Here is a 21,022-nt window from a genome sequence, read left to right as displayed (position 1 = left end):
AACACGTCAGTCAGAAATGCACACCTGCTGACACCTGTTTGATTGAGAATTATTTTAAATACTACTGTATGGATTTAAAAAAAAATAATAATAAGATTAACAAATTGGCTAATATTTTATATTTCTTCCTAAAAGTTCAGTCCTCTTGATCTTAGTGAGTGGGCCCGGATCCTTCTATATTATGATTCATAGCTTGTGCCTGAGTGCTAATGAAACGATTAATTCTAACTTGTAATAGAGTTAATGAATCAATGCTGTAATTAGGAACCCCACTTAAGCCAGTTCAGCCTCCAAGGTACCTGGGACAGCGTCTCCTCCCAGAAGTGTGTCGAGCCGATCACATTTGCAAGCGCTTTGCTTCTCATTAAAAGTAAGACCATGTTCATAGATCTTTCAATCGGAAGTTTAGTTGCAGTTTTGAATAATTATACCAAAGACGCTTTATTAGGATGTCATAATTCTTTGACATTGTCCTCAATTCCAAGATGAGAAATATGAATTTTTGGCTGAACGACGGTCTTGTCTAAAATGATGGCCTTGAGGTGCTCAAAGTCCATTCTTTAATTGACGTTTGGTTGAGTTTTCTGTGACGTCTGTACACACACAAATGATGCTGAAACAGTTTTCACGCAGAAATTGCTAGTAAATTTCACAAATAATGACAAAGAAACGTTAAGTAACACATTGAATTAAATGTGAATATTTGTAGTAAGACTGAAATAGTGCTTACTTGTAAAACCTACTCCAATAATTTTAGTTTTATTTGCAACTTTGAAAAATATTTAGTTTACAATAAAACACCTGGAATTAAAAGAAAGTGCTGAATTGAAATAAAGCTGAAATAAAATGATGCTTTGGCAACCAACTGAAATAAAATAAATAAGTTATAATACTAAAATTATTCAAACTGAAATAAAAATAAATTAAAGCTGAACTGAAATAAAAATAAAATAAAATAAAAAAATAAAAAACGAATAAAAATAACAAAAATATATTACAAAAAAAGTTTTATATATATATTATATATATATATATATATATATACACACACACACACACACACACACACACACACATAAGTTATATAAAAATAAGAAGTTAAATTCTAAATATTAAATACTACAAAACTATATAAATATAATACAAAAAAAACCGTGCCTTCTATATTATAAAATTACAACCTGGACATAGTCTTATTGACTTCACTAAAATGTGTAAATGAAGCTCACATCAGTAGAAGTCCCCATCAAGTTTGCAGTGTAGATGAGGCCTATAGCAGAGTGATGCGTTTCCTCTTTTGGGTCTAGTGCAGTGAAATGTTATTTAAACACATTCTTCATTCAAAACATCAGAATGTGTCTTTTTGTCAAACTACAAATCTTAATTTAAAATGGACTCTGAGTGCAGCCGGTCATTGTGTTTCCTCCATGTCTTGACTTTTTCTGAGCTGTGAGCTCTCTCGCTTCCACCTCCACATAATTAAGCACATCTAATATGTATTGAAACAGAGGCTCTAAAAAACTGTCAGCTCAAATACGTGTGGAAATTTCTATGTGTGCCCTCTCGGCCCTTAATAGTGGTGTTACCTGCAGAGATGTGCAGAGTCTGTGGGCTGGAGCTGACACTATGAACTGGCTCTACATACAGAGAGGGAAAAAGAGACACCCGCCTGCATCGCACATAACGAGACAGCTCCCTCTTAATGAGACACAGATCTGCTCAATGAGCTCTACCATAGAGGCTCACACACTTTTTTTTCCCTCTATCTGTCTAACTCCCTACATCTCAATCTATCTCATGGTTTCTCTCCCACATGTATGTTTTTTTTCTTGCTTATGCTTCCATGGTATAATGATGACAGAAACTCTTTTGTGAATTTATATAAATCTACATCATTTTATTACATAAATACTCCCAGAATGCATTTGTCATACTTTTTTAGAAACAGTGAACCCAGTAGCTCTCATCCCACCCCCTCTTGCTTGCTAAAACTTTTTATCGTTGTGTGTGTATGTGGATGTATTTATGTACAGGTACTGTATGTATGTTTTGTTTACTTGTGTGTATGTGTGTCTGTGTGTAATGCACACAGACACATACGTAAATAAGCCTTTAAAAGCTACTTTCTGTCATTCAAATGCTTCATGCAACACTCAAAAAAATTCAAACACACATATATAGTTTATATTATTTGTTTACAAATGTTTATTTCTTTTAGCAAATTGTCTGATCTAAAGCAACTTCCATCATTCATTGTTAATTGTAACATTAGCATTGTAAATATTATTTAATTATTTGAACTGTTTATTTAAAAACTCTTGTAAAGAACATTCATTGCCGTAATATAATAATAATAATAATAGATGTTGCTGTTTTTATTATTGTTATTATAAATGTTTTATTGATGGGAAGAATTGTCACAGAAAGGAGCAGTTTTTGATCATGACTATAATTATTCACTCTCATCATTTGACTGCTTTTCTTTGGTGAAATGACAAAGTGGTGAACAATTACCAAACAATGCTTACTTAATCTTTGTAGCTATTAAAAAAGACCATACAGAAACATTAAGCCTCAACTAAACTAAATGCAGTGACATTTTCAGATGACTCATTTTAAATTTTGTCTCTTTGTCACATCTCTTCTTGCCTTAAGAGGCTCAGCTCATCTTCTGAGGTCAAAGGCTGTGACCTTAATGAGGGACATTGATTATGTGCTCCCACGAGTGGAGGTATTAAGAGATGCTGTGGATGATCGAGTCCATCGCTAAATCACGGCAGAGTCTCTGCACGTGGTGATTAGACGGTGGTCAAGGTTGATCCTCCTACACGTTCTCAGCGTACCATGAATATTCATACGCAGGGCCCACACACCGTTTTCCATTACACTCTAATTACCTGCACACAAATCTTTCTTTGTCTCAGCCATACATAAACACACTTTTCTTGCCGTTACATATTAAGTATCTCCTTGAAGATTGGCAACAAGTTCAGAGAGTAAAAAGAGGGACGCTCTCACTGCATGTGATGCGCTGTAATGAAATGATCTTTTAGCCTCATTTGCATGATGCTTCATGGAAACTTCCATCTTCACAAATTTCATGGAAGTGTAGGCTGAGGACAAGAAAGATCACCTTGTTTGATATTCCTGGGAGTCTCTTTATGTGCGTGGAAAGATGTTGAGACTCGTTTATGTTGGAATGTGTAATGGTTTAGATAAGCTCCGCCTTCCCCTCCTTTTCTCAGGTCTGGAGATTAATGAAACGTCTTATGAGACACGCAATTTGTCTCTGTCTGTTATCTCCCTCCCGACTGCCCAGAAGCTACTTTTTAAAATATCGTCAGAGAATGAAGGAGGGAGTAAAGGAGAGAGAAATATCGAAAGATGATGAGTTTTTCATCTTTAAGCATTACTCTTCTCGCTCAGGATTGACACGTGCACCCAGACGGTTAATGCTGTTCTGGAGTTCTCTGTGACCTCCTGCGAAAACCCCCTGAAGACTCTCAGATGGTTTTTTTAACATATGAGCTGGTTATCCTTTGAATCCACTGAAATCCTTTCTTGGTCCTTTTTAAATATTAAAGCCCAATTTAAATTAATGAATTATGGGAACCTAGAGCGTGAATGAATGTGTGACACAGAAAAAGTCATTAGCCTGATGGAAAAGGAAGAAAAGTGTGTGTGAGACTTTTTTTTCTTCTTCTGAGAGGTTTGGCTGATTATACTGAGTTCTGTTCACTATCATTGTATAGAAATGTGTTTTTGGATCAAATTTGTTTAAAATATTCATGCTGTTAAATAAGCTGATAAATCACATATATCTATATGTATCTTAGATTTGAGCAGCTGCTCAGTTCACTGCACTGCAACTCTGATAATGTGTTTATATTCATCACATTATATTTTTGCATTACATTAATGTAATATGATTCTAACATATAGAAATCTAATTTTCAAAATGTATATATACATTATATCATTGCATTTATTTATTAACGAAGTAACCTTACAGTAGGTCATTGGTGGATTGTTACATGTACAATTATTTTGCACAGTTATTGAATGAATCCCACTTTATTTCAGCCTATACCTATAGGTCCTGCTCTCTAGTTATCAGTATCAGCCATTGAGAAGTAATATTGCTTGACCTCTACTCATCAACATTACAAATTCTCTTGTTTTCATTACCATCCCTGCCATTTTCTGCATTCAGTTTTAAAGCAGTGTGAGTGAATCTGTTGTGTGTGCTCTGATGATCCTTTTTGTGTTGTGGAAGGTCAAAGAGTTGGAAAGGAAACCATTTTATATATATATATATATATATATATATATATATATATATATATATATATATATATATATATATATATATATATATATATATATATATATATATATATATATATATATATATATATATATATATATATATATATATATATATATATATATATATATATATATATATAAAATGGTTTCCTTTCCAACTATATATATATATATAAGATCGCCTTGTTTTAGTTGTGGTACTGGTGAAGGATGTCTGTTATCACACCATATCTTTAATTTGATGGTATCTGGTGGGTTTGAGGTTTAGACAGTACCTGTCTGCTTGTATCCATTACGCTAGCCTGCTGTGTGATAAATGCCTTGCCAGCGTCCGCAATTAATTTTGGTTTCCTCTTCAACATTGTCACTGCAACAGGAGGATTTCTCATTAGTCTTGAAAAAGGTTGGTGTATGTGATAACTTTAAGTGTTTCTCTCCCAACAGGTTTCCTCTCTTGGCTTTATAGTCTGAAATTGTTTCTAAAATGAACATTGTTATGCAACCAAACCATATGGTACCCATAGTGACTGCTCCTTCCGGCGGCTGCTTATAAAACATCACTTTAAACTACTGGCAGCTACTGCGTCTTCCTTATATGTTGAGTATAAATACATCTATGAGTCATTGAAAACGTTTTCAACATTTTAAAACCTCTATTCGCACTTCTATATGTACAGTAGAGGTAAAAACTTGAGTCTAAATGGACTTGCCTTTAGATTTGAAAGACTTTTTCGTTTAGTATTGTTTTGTTTTTTGCTTTAGTTTTTGGTTTTGTTTTGCTTGTTTGTTTTGTTTCTCTTTTATTTTTGTTTGATTTGTTTGTTTTATTTTGTGTTGTATTTTGCTTTAAGTCTTTTTTTTTAGATACTTTTAAACTTCAATAGTGTCCAAGAAGAATTTTTTTTTTCAATATATTGCATAACAAATCTTAGTGACCATAGTTAAAGTTCTCATTTATTTACTGTTGGGAGAGAAATCTGTGCTGTTTACAGAAAGAAGTTTGCCAAAGAGTTAGTTTTATTTATTTATTTATTTATTTTAGCTAAATGATCCAGCCCTTAACAAGTTAGTGAATAATGAATAAGTTATTTATTTCAGAAGTACATGATTTTAAAGATAAAATGATCTTTTGATTTAAGTAAAACCTCTTATATTTCCTTTTAGACTTGCCATGAATGACTCAACTTGGATTTGTGACAAGATTTCACTTGGACATGTCTACGAGGAATAATTGCTTTAGTACTTTTTTAATTAATTAATTTATTTTATATTTGTATTTATTTTAGACTAAGTGTTTGTTGTTTTTACAATCTATATAAGCCTGTGCCTCCATCTGCAAAACAATTGGACTTCCTGACATGCGGTAGCTCCAGGCCTCTGTAGTGCTGCGGTACTGCTGTTTTTTTAATTTTTTTTTCAACTGGCAGCTAAGAGTTTGTCCATTTTATATCTCCGCTGTGCTTTCACGGATAATTAGCCATCCAGATAAAGAACAGGACACACACTGACACGTTTGACTGTAGCGGTGTTGATATCAACACTAAGTTGTGAAAAGTGTATTTTTTTTAAGTGTGTGTTTGAAAGTGATTTTTATAGTCATTGTCAGTGCATAGGCGTATAGGACCCCTGTCCTCTGTATTTCGGTTTCTTTCGCTTTGCCTCATAAGGCAGAGACGTCCTGAGGGCTCAAAATACCATTCTACCTCACTGTACTCGCTTACAAACTTCATTACAAACAAGTACAAACTTGCCTCAAAGATACTTAAAGTGTACAATACAACATTTAACTTTGTTACCCACAGGACATTGCCATTCTAGGACCTCCTATAAAATGCTACAGCAAAATCAAACTCTCTGGAATAACCATATGGCGTATAAGCAGCAGCTCAACATCTAATGTGCGTGTTTTTGTCTTTTGTTTAGTGTATGAGTCTGAACTGAGAAGAAAGATTGCTGAAGAGTTGCAGAAAAGCCTGGAGGAAGAGAGGAGAAAGGCACGGGAGGATCTCAACCAACGGTGACTATCCATGCATACACTTATACTGTTCTTACATACATTATACCAGCAGTCACCAAACAGCTCAGATTAGTTCTTCCTGTCTGTAATTGGTGTCCTTATAAATCACACGTCTCTGTTTAGTGAATTAGCCTACACACAATGCTTAAAGGGATAGTTCACCCAAAAATGAAAAATCTGTCATTAATTACACGCCCTCATGTCGTTCCAAACCCATAAGACCTCTGTTCATCTTCGGAAAACAAATAAAGATATTTCTTAAGTTCAGAAAACTCTCTGGCCATGGTGCGAACAATTAAGATTAAGAAAATTATTTTAAATCGCCACTTTTTTTCAATTCATTTTTGAGTATAGAATTCAATCAATGTCCAGGTGTTCACATATTGGTTATTTAATATTTAAATAAGTCTCATCTTCAGGTTTTGGATTATATAATTCTTGAAGAGTATTGAAAATGGCTGCCATTTAGATCTTTTGTCAGACATGAAGTTTGATATCTTGGATTTGTAGGTATACATTTATTTGTAATTTTTTTTATGAAGCTTAAATGAAAGATTGGGTCAAGTTTATGAGTTGAGATTAAACTCTTGTTTAATTCAGTGCAAGATACAGAGAAGCTGTGTACCTTAATGAGATTTTTGTCTCATCAACAGTAAAATTGGGACACTGACCTGTCAGGGCTTTGTCTGGATCCACTTGCCTCCTTTCCTGAGCACATCACGCACACTTTTTCCCTATTTCTTCCTTTTTTTGTGAAAGCAATGAATCATGCATGAAAGTGAGGTAGCGTGATGTGATGATCTATTAGCTTCCACTGGTGAGGGCTTAGTCTTTCCATTTTTGTCCTGGTCTCCGTTTGCAAGTAGGTGGCTGTACTTTGACGTTCATTTGGCGTTTAATATTTCTGCATCATGTACAGTCATCATTTTCCAAACCTTTTAGTTGAACCAATACACTTTACTCATATAAAGTGCAACTTCCTTAAGTACTCACTCCATTTTATTCATCTAAAGCTTGTGATGGATGTGCCAGCATTAAGTCTCACGTCCTTGTCATCCCGAGTACCTCTTATACTGTTATTCTCAACAAGGCCAACACTCTGACCTGCAGAAATTGCTATTGACAGGAAGTTTATTTTCTGTCGGCCATAAAAGTAAATTTAAGGGCAGGGTGTGTTGTTTTACAGCATTGTTGTTGAGGCAACTGAGGCAAAGTGCTCCATCCCATCGCTCCGGCAACACCATTAAGGGAAAGTAGGGGCTTTATTGACCATGATGTCATGCTTGGAAAGACAGAATCAATATTGTCCTTAATGTTGTCTTCCATTTAGCTTTCTCCAACTCCCATTTCTTCTTTCATTCCTTTTTCTGTCTTCTCTAGAATGTGTTGTGTTTTAAAAGTCCCCTTAGGAGATCGCAGGATTGAATTGAATGAAATTAGCCTCTGGTTTTGGGTTTGAAGACCTTATATCGGCATTCTCCAACCTCACCTTCAGGTGGACCATTGTTTGTATACTTTCTTCTTTGTTTAATTTTCTCTTTCCCAATTCCATCAGGTGAACAGTCAGTTAACCAATATGCTGTCCTGTATGTTTGTTTTGATTTTTTTTTTGTTTTGTTTCTCTTTGATTTTTTTTTTTAATGTTTTGTTTAGCTTTGCATTGTTTTGTGTCGTTTTGCTTTGTTGTTGCTTTTTGTTTTGATTAGTTTTGTTTCAATTTATTTAATTTTTTTGTTTTGTTTATTTTATTGTTTTACTTGATGTTATTCTTTATTTATTTTTATTTAAATTTTACATTTATTTACATTTTCTTATTTTTTGAGTTTAATTTAGTGTAATTTTCTGTGAAGTTCTTGGTTTTCAGTACTTAAAAAAAAAAATCCTTCTGCTTAAACTTAGTTCTGAAAATATAAATGGAAGAGCACATTCATCAGACAGTATCTGTTGTGTATTGTTAGAAGTGTGCTTCATGATGCAAAATGTATTTTGTTGTGTGAGACCATTTGTTTTTGTTTGAGAGTATGAATATATGCTAAACAGAAGAGGTTAAGGATCAGAAAACTACATATTTTCAAATTCATTAGTGGGCGGGTTGCCTAAACGACTGCTTCTGTAGATGGAGCCCAGTAGAGTGAAAAAGAATGCAGGGTCTCGAGTTGTGTTTTTTAAAAGTAAAACTGTTTCTTTAAGTTTTAATGTAAAATACAGGATGCTTAAAAAAACAGTGCGTGTCATGACTGAACTGTCTGTCTGTGTGTCTGTGTGTGTATAGCTGTTGCAGCAGTGATAATAGGGGCTGAACTTAGATTAAACTTCTCAGAGAGGCTCTTTTTTCTGTATCCACCTTTCTAAAACAAAAATGAACAAATCTATATAAAATCTAGATGAGTTCACTATGAACTATTTGCTCAGTATTGCTTGTTATGTGTGTGTGGATAAACTGCAGAAGGTCTGTGTGTGTGTTATTCCTGCAGAGGCCTGTGTGTATGAGCTCCTTTTACAGGCCTTTCTAATGAGAGATTTGCGGCAGGCACTGGAGCAGAACCGTTCTGCAGATCAAAAGCACAGACTGGGTTTGGCTGACCTGCACAATGCTGCATCAGCAGAAAGACCTCAGTTCTCATCCACACAGAGACTCGCTGAGGATTACACACAGTCCTCAGGGACACAGCCAGAGAGAAGGGGGCATCTTAGGACATGAACCCATTCTCATCACCCCTGATCTCACCTCAAACAACAGCCTATGCTCTTTACTTCTTGCTTGCTTTGTGTATGTATGTATGTATTTATATATTTTATTATAGAAAGACTGTCCAAGAAATCCTTCAGAAATCGTCTTTTCGTGTTTCACAGAAGAAAGTCCTAGCGTGAATGAGTGCCTGATGATAGAATTTTCATTTTATGACGGAACTTTCCCTTTATTATATGCATATTAATATATGCATTAGTGCATGCATGAGGATACAGGCCCACATGTTAAATTCACTCATTGTCACAATCCAGCCTGCAGCTCCTGCACACTCTCATTTCACAGCTGAAATGCAGGCGTATGTTCCCTCTCCCCAGAGGGATGCTGGGTGCTTGTGTGTTTGTTTTCATTTCATCCATGTCACTGTGTGACTTAATCACCCTTTGCTCTATTTATTCCTCGCTTTTCTCTTCCAACTTCAGAATGAGGAGGAGCTTTTCATATCTGTTGAGTGTGATCTAACAAAAATTGTAATTTGGCAAAAAGTTCCTGCACTGAATCCATCAGAATCCACAGCAGAAGCTCCACTACTGGCCAAGACAAATTATGTAATTAAAGCTACAGGCGCGTAGCTTTGCGTTTATTCATTATTTGACAATTACAGCATCAGTCTCTTAGTCTTTTCCTAGGGGAACACCCCCCCCCCCACACACACACACACACACAAGTGAGGACCATAAAGAAACATCCACATGACCAGCAGCCATGGAGGGGGTGCAGGAGGCTCATGAAATATTCAAACCTTGCATTCTTGCACATTATTTTTCCTCATTAATAATGCATGGCTCCTTTAAATGCTGTCGCAGAGGGAAACATTCTATAACTTTTGTACAGGCGTGTCAGAATCCGTTTTGTCTGGAATAAGCGGTGAATTAAATTGCAGGAGAGAGCCCACAGATGGTGGGATAGCGGAGGGGAAGTGGGATCAGCTCCTGCTGGTGTACAGAGGTGTGCGGCTTTAAAAAATGGTAAATTATACTGGTCCCTTACGTACCAAGGCCAGTCTCTGTACAGCTGTTGATATTCAGACCTTTTCTAAGATGAGACTCGAGATGGCATGGATGCCGTGTAACATTAAATAGCCATAGGTCATAAGGATAGCTGAATAGTTCAGGTACTGTCCGGCTGACATTATCAAAGCATAGTTTATTTATTGAGATGGAGAGACTGAGATAGGTTCCTGAAACATAGCTTGAATTATTTAGAAACTTTTTGCTTTGCAGTTATTTGATTTTAAATCATGCTCTCTTCTGTATGGTCCATTTCAATAGAGTGTGGAAATGGTTTTTATTTATTTTATTTTTTCTCAAGTCTTACCAGGGTGGGACAACTCATTTATTTCAGCTCTGACTAACAAATCTTGTCTGTGTTATTGTCTTCCTGTCATGAAATAATGATCAGGTTATTGCTAAAGAAATTTTATGGTCTTCTTTGCTTTAGAGGTCCTCACCTACCTGCATTAAAGGAATAGTTCACCCGAAAAAGCCATCCATCTCAGGCCATCCAAGATGTAGATGAGTTTATTTCTTTATCAAAATAGATTTGGAGAAATGTAGTATATATCCCTAGCTCACCAATGGGTCCTATGCAGTGAATGGGTGCCGTCAGAATGAGTCCAAACAGCAGATACAAACATTACAATGAGCCACAACACGATTGCTGTCCATCATTTAATGTCTTGAAGCAAAAATCTGCATACTTGCAAGAAACAAATCGAATCAAATCAAACCTTCATTAAGGAATTTTAACTTAAAACTGTTGCTAACAAATAAGTCTATAATCCACAGTGACTCAATGGCTTTGCAAAATTTTCAGCAATATCCACCATCCACCATCACCATTTGTTAGGAACTGTTTTGGACTGTTTCCACGTGTAACCAGTATTTGATTTGTGCATATTTCTCTCCTGATTGAAACAATATGGCTTCTACATTGGAGAAAGCAATGCTATGAATAGAGGAAGCAGGGGTTGAAGACAGAAATGTCTTAAAAATGGATTTGTTTATTACAAACATGCTGCTATTTGCTTCACAATGCATTCATTGTTGGAATGGCATCGTGTGGATTACTTGTGGCTTGTTGTGATGTTTTTATCAGCTGTTTGGACTCTCATTCTGATGGCACCCATTCACTGCACAGGATGCACTGGTGAACAAGTGATGCAATGATACATCTCTCCAAATCTGCACTGATGAAGAAACAAACTCATTTACATCTTGGATGGCCTAAGAGGGAGTATATTTTCAGCAAATTAAAATTTTTGGATGAAGTATCCCTTAAATTAGGAAGGAGATTTCAGCGTTATTTTGAGAGTGTGATGTTGTGCGGTGCATATAGGTATTGTAATTGCAGCATTTTCATAGTTTTTTTTTTTTTTGGAGGTGAACATAATTGGATTTGAGTGGCCCATGTTTTTTTTGCCCTGCAAGCGACACTATTGTGCTCACTTGATGCTTTTGGCCTATTTTTAGTCCTGGAAGATGGCGTAAACGCACACAATACCAGAGAGGGAAGTAATGATGGATGTGTTGTGCTGATATGTGTCCAGTTCAGTAGACTGAAACTGGACATGGCTGGAGAAGCTCACACTTTTCTCAGGAGAACAAAATGCTCAATGATGTGTTTGTTCACAAACATAGGAACACAACAGGACGACACCAAATATTCATTTTTCTTTCTGTCGTTGCAAGTAAAATTACACATGCCTAACTAACTCATATTATTCATAAACCAGAGTTTGCTGTTGCTTTCTGTCATATTTAATGAATTGAGACAGTACTCTTTGGGGTATCAAGAGCACTTTTTACAATGTGGCAGAAAAGATCAAGAGAAACTCAGAATTCAGAAAGAAAGAGAAATAAATCAGAAAGAGGAGAAACTAATAATAATCTTCATATTTTATTCTCCTCATTATTATCATTATTATTAATCTGGCTGCATTCCTAAACTCTTTATTTTATTTAACTTTAGTTCTTTTTTTATTGTGAAAAAACAGCAAAATATAAATTTTGTTAAAAAACATTTTGAAAAAATTACACAACCCATACAACATGAATGAGAATGTTTTCTTTTATCGATTGTGTTAAGTTTACATAGTGTTCACTCAGTATTTTTTTTTTTTATATATTTTTTGTATTATTATATATATTTGTATTGCTTAAACTTTGAGCACGTCTTTGGAAATCTCACACACTTGTTTGTGTTTGTTTCGGCAGTGTTATAAATATACCCTCCCTTTTTGCCCTTTTCGGCTTCTTTGGTTTCTTTTTCTGTTTTTTTTTTTTTTTTTTTTCATGGCTGCTGTTTGATTGAAAACAGCATCCAGATTAGAGTTTGTATCTTGCCTGAGTTTACTTTACAAATCAAACCTCCTGCTTGAAGGTGCAGTTGAGGTTGCTAGGCAACTGTGAGAACCGGGTGACAGCTCATAAAGTCTCTCAACATTCCAGCTCAAAATTCCAAATAGCTCCGCTGGGTTATCTAAAAAACATCAAAGAATTATTACCGCCGCATACCTATTAGACAACTTCAAATGAGGCAACATTCAAAATCTCATTTGGTACTTTTTGGTAAATTTTTTTTATAACCATATTTTTCCCAAACTGTGATTCAAAGCATTTGATATGTGTGGCCTAGCACAAAAAATTATACATCTTATTTCTTAATCTTATTTTTGAGATAAAAATAAAAAAAAAGTTTAAACTAGAAAAATGTATCTTACCAATGTGCTATTGAACTCCCTCATTAATTATTAATTAACTAATTAAAGTGGAACAATGACATGTAGCCTTCAAATTATTCTTAATTATATTATTGGCATAGTCTTCAGTGCATGATTATTAGACATAATGTGTTATAGTTATTCAGTGCTGTCTGAGTTTGACTGAGATGCAGGCCTGTAATTAAAATTAGCTGTATGGTTTTTCTTTTTTTCAGGGCTAATGTTCATTTTTGATTGTAGAAGGCTTATTAAAGATCTTAAAATGATCCAGCCAAGAACATTGAGTGCTTTTTCTTTTTTGTTGTCAATATTGTTGTATGATTTATTGTTAGCAACAAAACAGACAGTGGCAGGTCTATTAGGCTGCATTTATATTTAGGCTGCCGATATGTTTATTTTTTTGCTGGTTTTGGCCTGCCAGTTATGATATAATGTAATACACATTTTTGGACATTTTGACCATTCAACCTTCATTCGAAATCAGACATCTGTTTGGTTTCTGGAAGACTTTTTACTTAACTTAACTTAATATTTGAACTACTGGTGATTTTGATATTCCTTATATGTTTCATATGTTATAAAACCAAATGGTTTCATTTTAAATAGAAGCTGTTTGAATAGCGTTAATGCTGACTGAAGATCTGAAGTTTTCTGTATTCTGTGCTACTTTATATTTAGGCTGGAAAAGGAAAAGTCCCAGGCTCATGCTGAGGCCCAGGCAGAAGCTCAAGCCCAGGTAAAGGATGAGGTGAGCAGGATCCTTGCATTAGAGAAAGAGCAGAGCATCCAGAAAGCCATACTGAGAGAAAGAATCACCGCCGAGGATGAAAGACTGCAAGCTCAGATATATGTGAGTAAATTCCCAAACACTGAACTGCATGAGTCTGACTGTGTTGTAAACCGCTAAGCACTTAGGCTTTGTTCACACTGCACATAAATCCGATTTTTGAATCTTTAGGACTGTACCAAAAGTGATGACATCTGACCTCTTTGTTCAGTTATGTCAATATCCAGTCAAGAGACATTAGAGAGAAACTGCCATTGTAGAAAGAGTGAACACAAAGCTCTCTGAATGATAAATGAATTTGTCTGCATTAGTTTTTTTTTGCTGTTCAGTTTATAAAAGACAGATTTGAGTTGGCTATGCCAAAAAAATCTCATTTTTTGCTGCTTTAGATTAATTTTCCTTTCAGGGATAGACCTCCGCTCTTTAAAAAATGTTGCATCACAGGAAGTCATTGAATGTATATTTAGCTTTGCACTGATTCATCCTGGCACTGAGAGCGCTGGAAACATTTTTTTTCTAAATATAGCATGATATATTTTAGCCCTTCTTTCTCAAAGACATTATTTTAAGGCCTCCCAAGATAATTCTGGTACTTTCGTTATATTGACAAAGTTACTCATTTTAATTTACAGAAACTAGTAGTCGTAGTGTATTCAAATAATAAAAAAAAAAGATAAATACTAAATTAATTAAAATCCCATAATTCCAGAAGTATTTTTCAGTGTTTATACTTTTTGTTACCATTAAATGTAAATGACTTTTCAAGTTGCTGTTGCTTTATTTATTTATTTATTTGCTCACTCATAAATAGCAATTTTTCAGGAATTAAAAATATCTATAAAGATTAGTTCATTTGCATGACTTTTTCCACACATTTGAAATTCTCTGAAGCATCCATGCTTTCCATGTTTATGAGAATCCTAAGAATGACAGTTGTCGGGAATTCAAATAAGAAATAAAGTGTTCGTTTACGTAAACATTTACTTGCGTAGCTTACGTAGAACCCATAACCCATAAAATAGTTTATCCAAAAATTAGAAGTGTGACATAATTAACTTACAGAAGAGGGCGGTGTGAACATTCATCAAATCATCTCCTGTTGTGTTCATCTGACATGAGGGAGAGTAAATGATATACTTTTCATTTGAAGTGAACTGGCCTTTTAAAACACACAATCATGAGTTTGAATGCCATTTTTTCTTCCTGAACTGGGCAGCTGTAAAGAGAGATGGTGACTTGGTCGTGACCTTATTCCACTTTTCTATCTAATTCAACCCAAACAAGATATTAATGCACTATCACACATAAAAAAAGATTACGTAAGGGGAACAAAGTGTTGCAAATGCATAGAGAAATGTTCATGAACGCCTTTATTGATAAACGTTATATCTTCTACGCCAATCCAAAATAAATACCGTGTACACACATACTAGAGAAAGGTAGTTTTATTTGCAGGTGGCTAAATTGCCCTTGTAAACACATTGTAAGACGAGGGGCCCCTATATTGCTTTTGACAGGGCAAAGATTATTTGAGCATGAAGTAAAAAAAAAAAAAAAAAAGAGGTTCCCCGGAGAACTGGAGCTGTTTACAAACGTATGGTATTGATTACATAGCTCATTTCACACACTCATCTCTGTAATAGAAAAATGAATCATTTTTGGGATGAGGGTGAGATGTGCTGTAATTCACGGCTGGAAGGAAGCTGTGTGTTGAGAGAGAATCGGGAAAGCATCATTGGGAACGATGGGTAAATCTAAACAATGTGAGGAGGAGGGGGCGGCTTGGGACGCTTTGTGTGCAGGAATGTTTTCTTCATTGTGGTTTCATTTCCGCATTTGCTCTTTGAAAGATTTTACACCACGTATAGATTTTAAACTGACCAACTGTAGCTGAAACAAACACAAATATGGATCCCAGCAGCCCAAAGAAACAATCCATTCTAATTCAATCCCTACCCACTGCAATACAGCATAATACACACAAAATCGCCAGCAGTTGGGAAGCAATATTGAAGCATACTTGAGTAACAAATTGCTGGTTTATGAGTTATACTCAATATTATGGGTTTATCAAGAGTCAGACTGTCAGATATGGAATCTGTTTCTGCGGTGTCCTTTCAGATATCGTGGGGCTACTTTTGTAGGTAGTTTTGTTTAATATACCTCAGTTTGATAACCAGAAGTAAAACTGTAAATTCATTTTCGTTTTCTTAAAAATATCAGCATATTTTGCAATTTTGGTTGAACAGGAAAGACTACGGGCCCTATTTTAACGATCTAAATGCAAAGTGTAAAGCGCACGGCGCAGGTGCACTCAGGGCATGTCCAAATCCACTTTTGCTACTTTAACGATGGAAAAACGGTCCGTTTCTGGAATGGGTTGTCCCTATTCTCTTAATGAGTAATGGGTGTAACATTCAATAAACCTATCAGAGTATCATCTCCCATTCCCTCTAAGAGCGAGATGCGCTCGTGCCATGGCGGATCACTATTACATGGCGGAATTTGTTGGCGGAAAAGCTGAACGCTTCTCAAGCATAGAAACCGATCAGCTCATGCGTGAAGTTAAAGCGTGCAAGCAGATCATCTAAGGGACAAGCAGGAATCCACCAAAGCTCCGCGCTATGAGTCAGTTAATATATATATATGAGTGTATTGGCACGATTGTTCAATTCATTTGCCAATTTCATTCATCATAAGTAGTAATAGGCTGAATTGCAAATAAATTACATTTAAATTAAATTGAATTTATGCATTTAGCAGACGCTTTTATCCAAAGCGACTTACAGTGCATTCTGGCTATCAATTTTTACCTATCATGTGTTCCCCGGGAATCGAACCCCCAACCTTGCGCTTGATACCGCAGTGCTCTACCAATTGAGCTACAGGAACACTAGAATTAATTAACACAAATAGGTAGCCTAATTCTAATACACGCAATGACTATCCATCATTACATTTTTTATATTTATGTAGCCTACTCAATAATATTCTTTTACACGGTAATCCCTTTGTTTTTAATATTTGGCATGTTTGTGTGATGCGCATCCCTGTGTGTAATAAGCAAAGTCAGCTATTTTATAATAATTAAAATATTGCATATCTAGTGCAATTTATCTATCTTTTAATATGATATTAAAATTCTAGTTGATTATTTCCCCCCCTAATTTTGGTGTCTTCTGTTGACAATTAAAATATTAAACAATTATTACAGATTAATTAACAGATTATGTCAGTCATGTGATTGCTTGAAAAACGAATGTTTCTTGGCCAGAAGAAGCTCATTTGTGGACTATTTTGGATGTTCAGTCAGAGGTCTGGCTATGCAAGACTTCTTAGGATCTGTAAAACTGTAAAATGTTGCACAATAACAGTTCAGGTCAGTAAATAGTTGATCGTATACAGTACTGTGATGCTTTAATCATGTGTTAAGTATTTGGCCTTGAGTGTTTTGCACTTTTCACTGCTCATCAAGGATTCAGGAAATAGACATGTAGGTGTAAATAAATAATATGGATCAATGAGGAGAACTAGACACGTTTTGAAATATGTCTTTTCCTTTCAGTATGAACGGAACAAACACACACACACACACACACACACACAGAGGAAAATTAGGTGGACAGGTTCTTGTCTTTTTCTCTTAACAGAAAATTTTCACTCACGGACATCATCACACACATTTCATCCCTCTCAATTTGGAGTTCTTCTTTGAGCGGAGCTTCTTTAATAGAATTTGAAGGGTTATCGCCAGATTCATGCCGCTTTTTCTCATGTAATCATCTGTTCTGACAGTGCTATCATAAAACTCTTTTCTTTTTATTTCTTTTTTTTCCTCCTTGAAATGATTTTTTCCCTGTGAAAGGCTGGAGACTAACCTGCCACACTTTCATTGTAATCTCACGGTTTTCAACTACAAATGGGACTTTCTAGAGGCCTTCACACTTGTTGTTTTTCCCATCCAACAATTTTTGATTCCAAGTTATGGCTAGATGTCTTTTTGCTTAGCAGCATGTGTAGGTCAATAATTTTTGCATGTAAATGACCTCATTGCTGAATTAAAAAAAAAATTGATTCACACATCAACAGAGTGAGAATATGTTTAATAAACATGACACACGCACAAGATATAGTGAGTTGATCAATACATTATTCTTTTATCACAAAGTAATGTTCAACCTGTTAGTAATTGGAAATTGAAATGAGTTTAAATTGCCTCCAAAACATCAATAAGTGTTTGAATAGTCCTTGCTGGGGTAGTACATGGTTCTGCTGCTCTCAGCACAATTTGAATAGATGGACCTTTCAAAGATGATTTGTTAAGTCCTTTGTCCTAGCTCCTTCCTCTGAGCGTGTTTCTGCCCGACTGCAAGGCGTTCAATCATTAAACATCAATCAGGCTTTTGAAATGCGTTCTCACTTCGAGTAAGAGCCGCAGTGCCACACTTCAGGGTTTCTGCAGTTTGCTTTACAAATGCATTAGCCAGGCGGTGTACACGCTCACTCATGGGACATTTACACGGGCCACTGGGTTCTTACGGTATTAGTCGTCTTCTCTTGGGTTGGAGCCGTCTAAGCAGAGGCAGGTCGTGTAGACAGCTGGATATCCTTGACTTTGTCTTTATAACTTTATTGGACCCTAAACATCTTGATGGTTTGCTTTTGGATTTTGATAGTAACTTATATAGTAACTAAAGAAATCTTTATTATACATGTTTGTATGTCTTTATTAGATATTTGCATTGAATTTACAGTATTTTAATGATATTTTATATAATTAAATACTTTACAAACACACTACCATTCAAAAGTGTGGCATCATTGAGTTTTTTGTGATGTTTTTGAAAGAAGTTTCTTATGTTTACTAAACCTATTTTTTTTAAAAGTATTTATAAATGTATTTATCAAAAGTACGGTGTCTCAATATTTCACAATATTACTCTTTTTTTATTTTTTTTTATTTAAAGTAACATTTATTTGAAATTGATATATTTTTTGTAACATAAAATGTATTTGTAAATTTTGATCAAATGAATGTCCTTGCTGAATAAATGTATAAATTTATTTTTAAAAAGCATTTATCTTATGCTTTTGTACAGTAGTTTAGATTTTTTTTTACTATTTATTATTATTATTGTTGTTATTGTGAAAACTTATACTGAAATGAAAAACTGAACATTTTTGTGTGAACATGCAAATAAAATAAGTCATATTTTTCAGGATAAGACACATGCCTTTGGTGTGAGAGACCCGGGTTCGAATCCACTGTGAGACACCAATGTGTCCCTGAGCAAGAAACTTAACCCCTAGTTGCTCCAGAGGCATGCGACCTTTGACATATATAGCAATTGTAAGTTGCTTTGGATAAAAGCGTCAGCTAAATGAAAGCACAGAATGCACAACTGTTATTACCAACCATAATGCAGTTATTCTCATATTCTTTATTTACTAAATTGAAACAATTTGAAGAAAGTCTAATGATACAGTCTATTGGAAACTTAATTGTGTATGCATCACAAAGTTGTGTAATTTTGTCGTTGTGGTTAATGTTAATATTTAAAAAAGGGTTTTAAAAATTGATTTTGGCAACCAACTGAAAACCACATTTCCAGGACTTGCTTCTCAGAGACGACTGGAGCCTAATGCCTGAGAAACACAGCTTGTATTTCAAAGGTTGTGAACTATTAAGCTGACCAATGCTGCTCTATGAGCATTTTATTTTTCCACTCCTCGTTCAAGGAGATATCGATCCCACTCTCATCAGAATTCACACCGTGCTCTGGACTTCAAACACTGTTTGTCACGTACAATAGCTGAGTGCTGAGTGTTAGCTCCAGCTGCATTCTCCGGGAACGGTCTTCGCACGTCCAAATTAGCCTCTCCAATTTTCTCGCCCAAGCCAAGAGCTCTGAGGTCGCTGTTCCGATGGCTCTCCTTCTTCTCAAACAAAGCGCTGACTCTACCTGAAACCATGAATCATTTTCCTCCAAGCACACCAGCTTAGTAACAAATCTCTGTTTTCTTCTGCCTAAAAGACCCTGACTTCTGCTAGCTTTTAAAAGTTCTTGCAATGTACACTTATGTGGTAAGCCATCTTGTTTTGCGGTTCTGGGTTTTTGTCCGTCAGCTTGTTTGTTGAACGCAAGAATGGATGTTATTTTACCCTTGTTTTTCCTTATACTCAAGGCTAGGGAAAAAATTATACTCTAGTTGGAAGTCTATCGAACTTGCTCATTGTAGACATTTTGTGATTTCTGCACCGTGATGAAAAGTTCTCGTGTATCTCTTCGACCATACATGCTGTCAGCGATTCTAGACATTAATAAACTCGTCAAGTCTGGTAGTGTTTGGCTTTCACTGACTCTGGCCCTCTAGCGATCTTTCAGGACAGCCAATCAATCACAACGCATATCATTTCATTCAGACACTGGCAAACCCTGGGGCGAACATTTCAATCAAACGCAGAGTCATCAATCTCCAACTCAGTGACCGATGCAACTGATTCGATGGCTGGCGATGTGATTTGTTGAGACAAAAGAACAGACAGTCTTGCAAAAGCTCCTGAAATGTGTGCCTAAGAAAGCATAAAATCCCTGACATTTCCTCACCCTGCAAATCACCAGGGATTGTTGTTTTTGCAGTCACCCGAAAGTGTTTAGCAGTTATCTGATTGTGTAAAGCTCTTGCGTCTCAAAACATGGTGCCAAAATATTCATCACTTATTTAACACTTAACTAACACTTAAGCCACAGTAAAAATTATTATCATCCTTTAAAAGAAAGAAATAAAATTTGTTCTTGTGGTAATTATTTCATGTGTGCTCAGTATATTTAGTACACTTAATGGTGTGAATTACTTTTTAAACGGTTTCATTTACAATTAGTCATGATTAATTAATTTCTTTTATTGATTACTGTAATTCAGTCTTCATTTCATGTGAATACATATGATTTGAATCATTTTATGTAACTGCACTTTTAACAAACAGTATTACTTTAATATCAATTAATAGTTTGAACTATGGCTGGACTTTTTTTTAAAAAAGCTTTTCCCCCCTCTGATCTCAAATCGAGTTTTCGACTTCTACAATCAGCTCAACCTATTAGAGTCTGCAGATGTTTTTATTTGATGGTTGGATGGTCTGCAGACGCCACTTCAGTTAAGCTTGTATTTCTAGAGTACAAATGTCCCCTTCCCCAACCCCTCTCTCTCTCTCTCTCTCTCTCTCTCTCTCTCTCTCTCTCTCTCTCTCTCTCTCTCTCTCTCTCTCTCTCTCTCTCTCTCTCTCTCTCTCTCTCTCTCTCTCTCTTTTTTTTTTTTCTTCCTCTTCTTTTTGGCAGCCTTCAAATAGCGCCAGCCTTAGCAAGCGTCCCCCTTGCAAATCTGTGTGCTTCAAATGCGGTTTCATTTTAGATACAG

At 35.5% G+C, this 21,022-nt stretch overlaps 1 protein-coding gene across 2 annotated transcripts in view; it reads left to right on the top strand.

Moving 5' to 3' along the window:
• Positions 1 to 21,022, top strand: part of chchd3a (coiled-coil-helix-coiled-coil-helix domain containing 3a) — a 62,213-nt gene that overhangs the window by 2,737 nt on the left and 38,454 nt on the right. For both annotated transcript variants that reach the window (XM_059511110.1, XM_059511112.1), the window contains 2 exons: positions 6,253 to 6,346; positions 13,495 to 13,666. In XM_059511110.1, coding sequence (XP_059367093.1) covers positions 6,253 to 6,346; positions 13,495 to 13,666 — 266 coding nt within the window. The remainder of the gene's footprint in view (positions 1 to 6,252; positions 6,347 to 13,494; positions 13,667 to 21,022) is intronic.

The sequence above is a fragment of the Carassius carassius genome, chromosome 26 (genome assembly GCF_963082965.1).
Source record: "Carassius carassius chromosome 26, fCarCar2.1, whole genome shotgun sequence".
Taxonomy (NCBI): domain Eukaryota; kingdom Metazoa; phylum Chordata; class Actinopteri; order Cypriniformes; family Cyprinidae; genus Carassius; species Carassius carassius.
The sequence above is the reverse complement of the archived record's forward strand: the minus strand, read 5'-3'. Positions and strand labels throughout refer to the sequence as shown.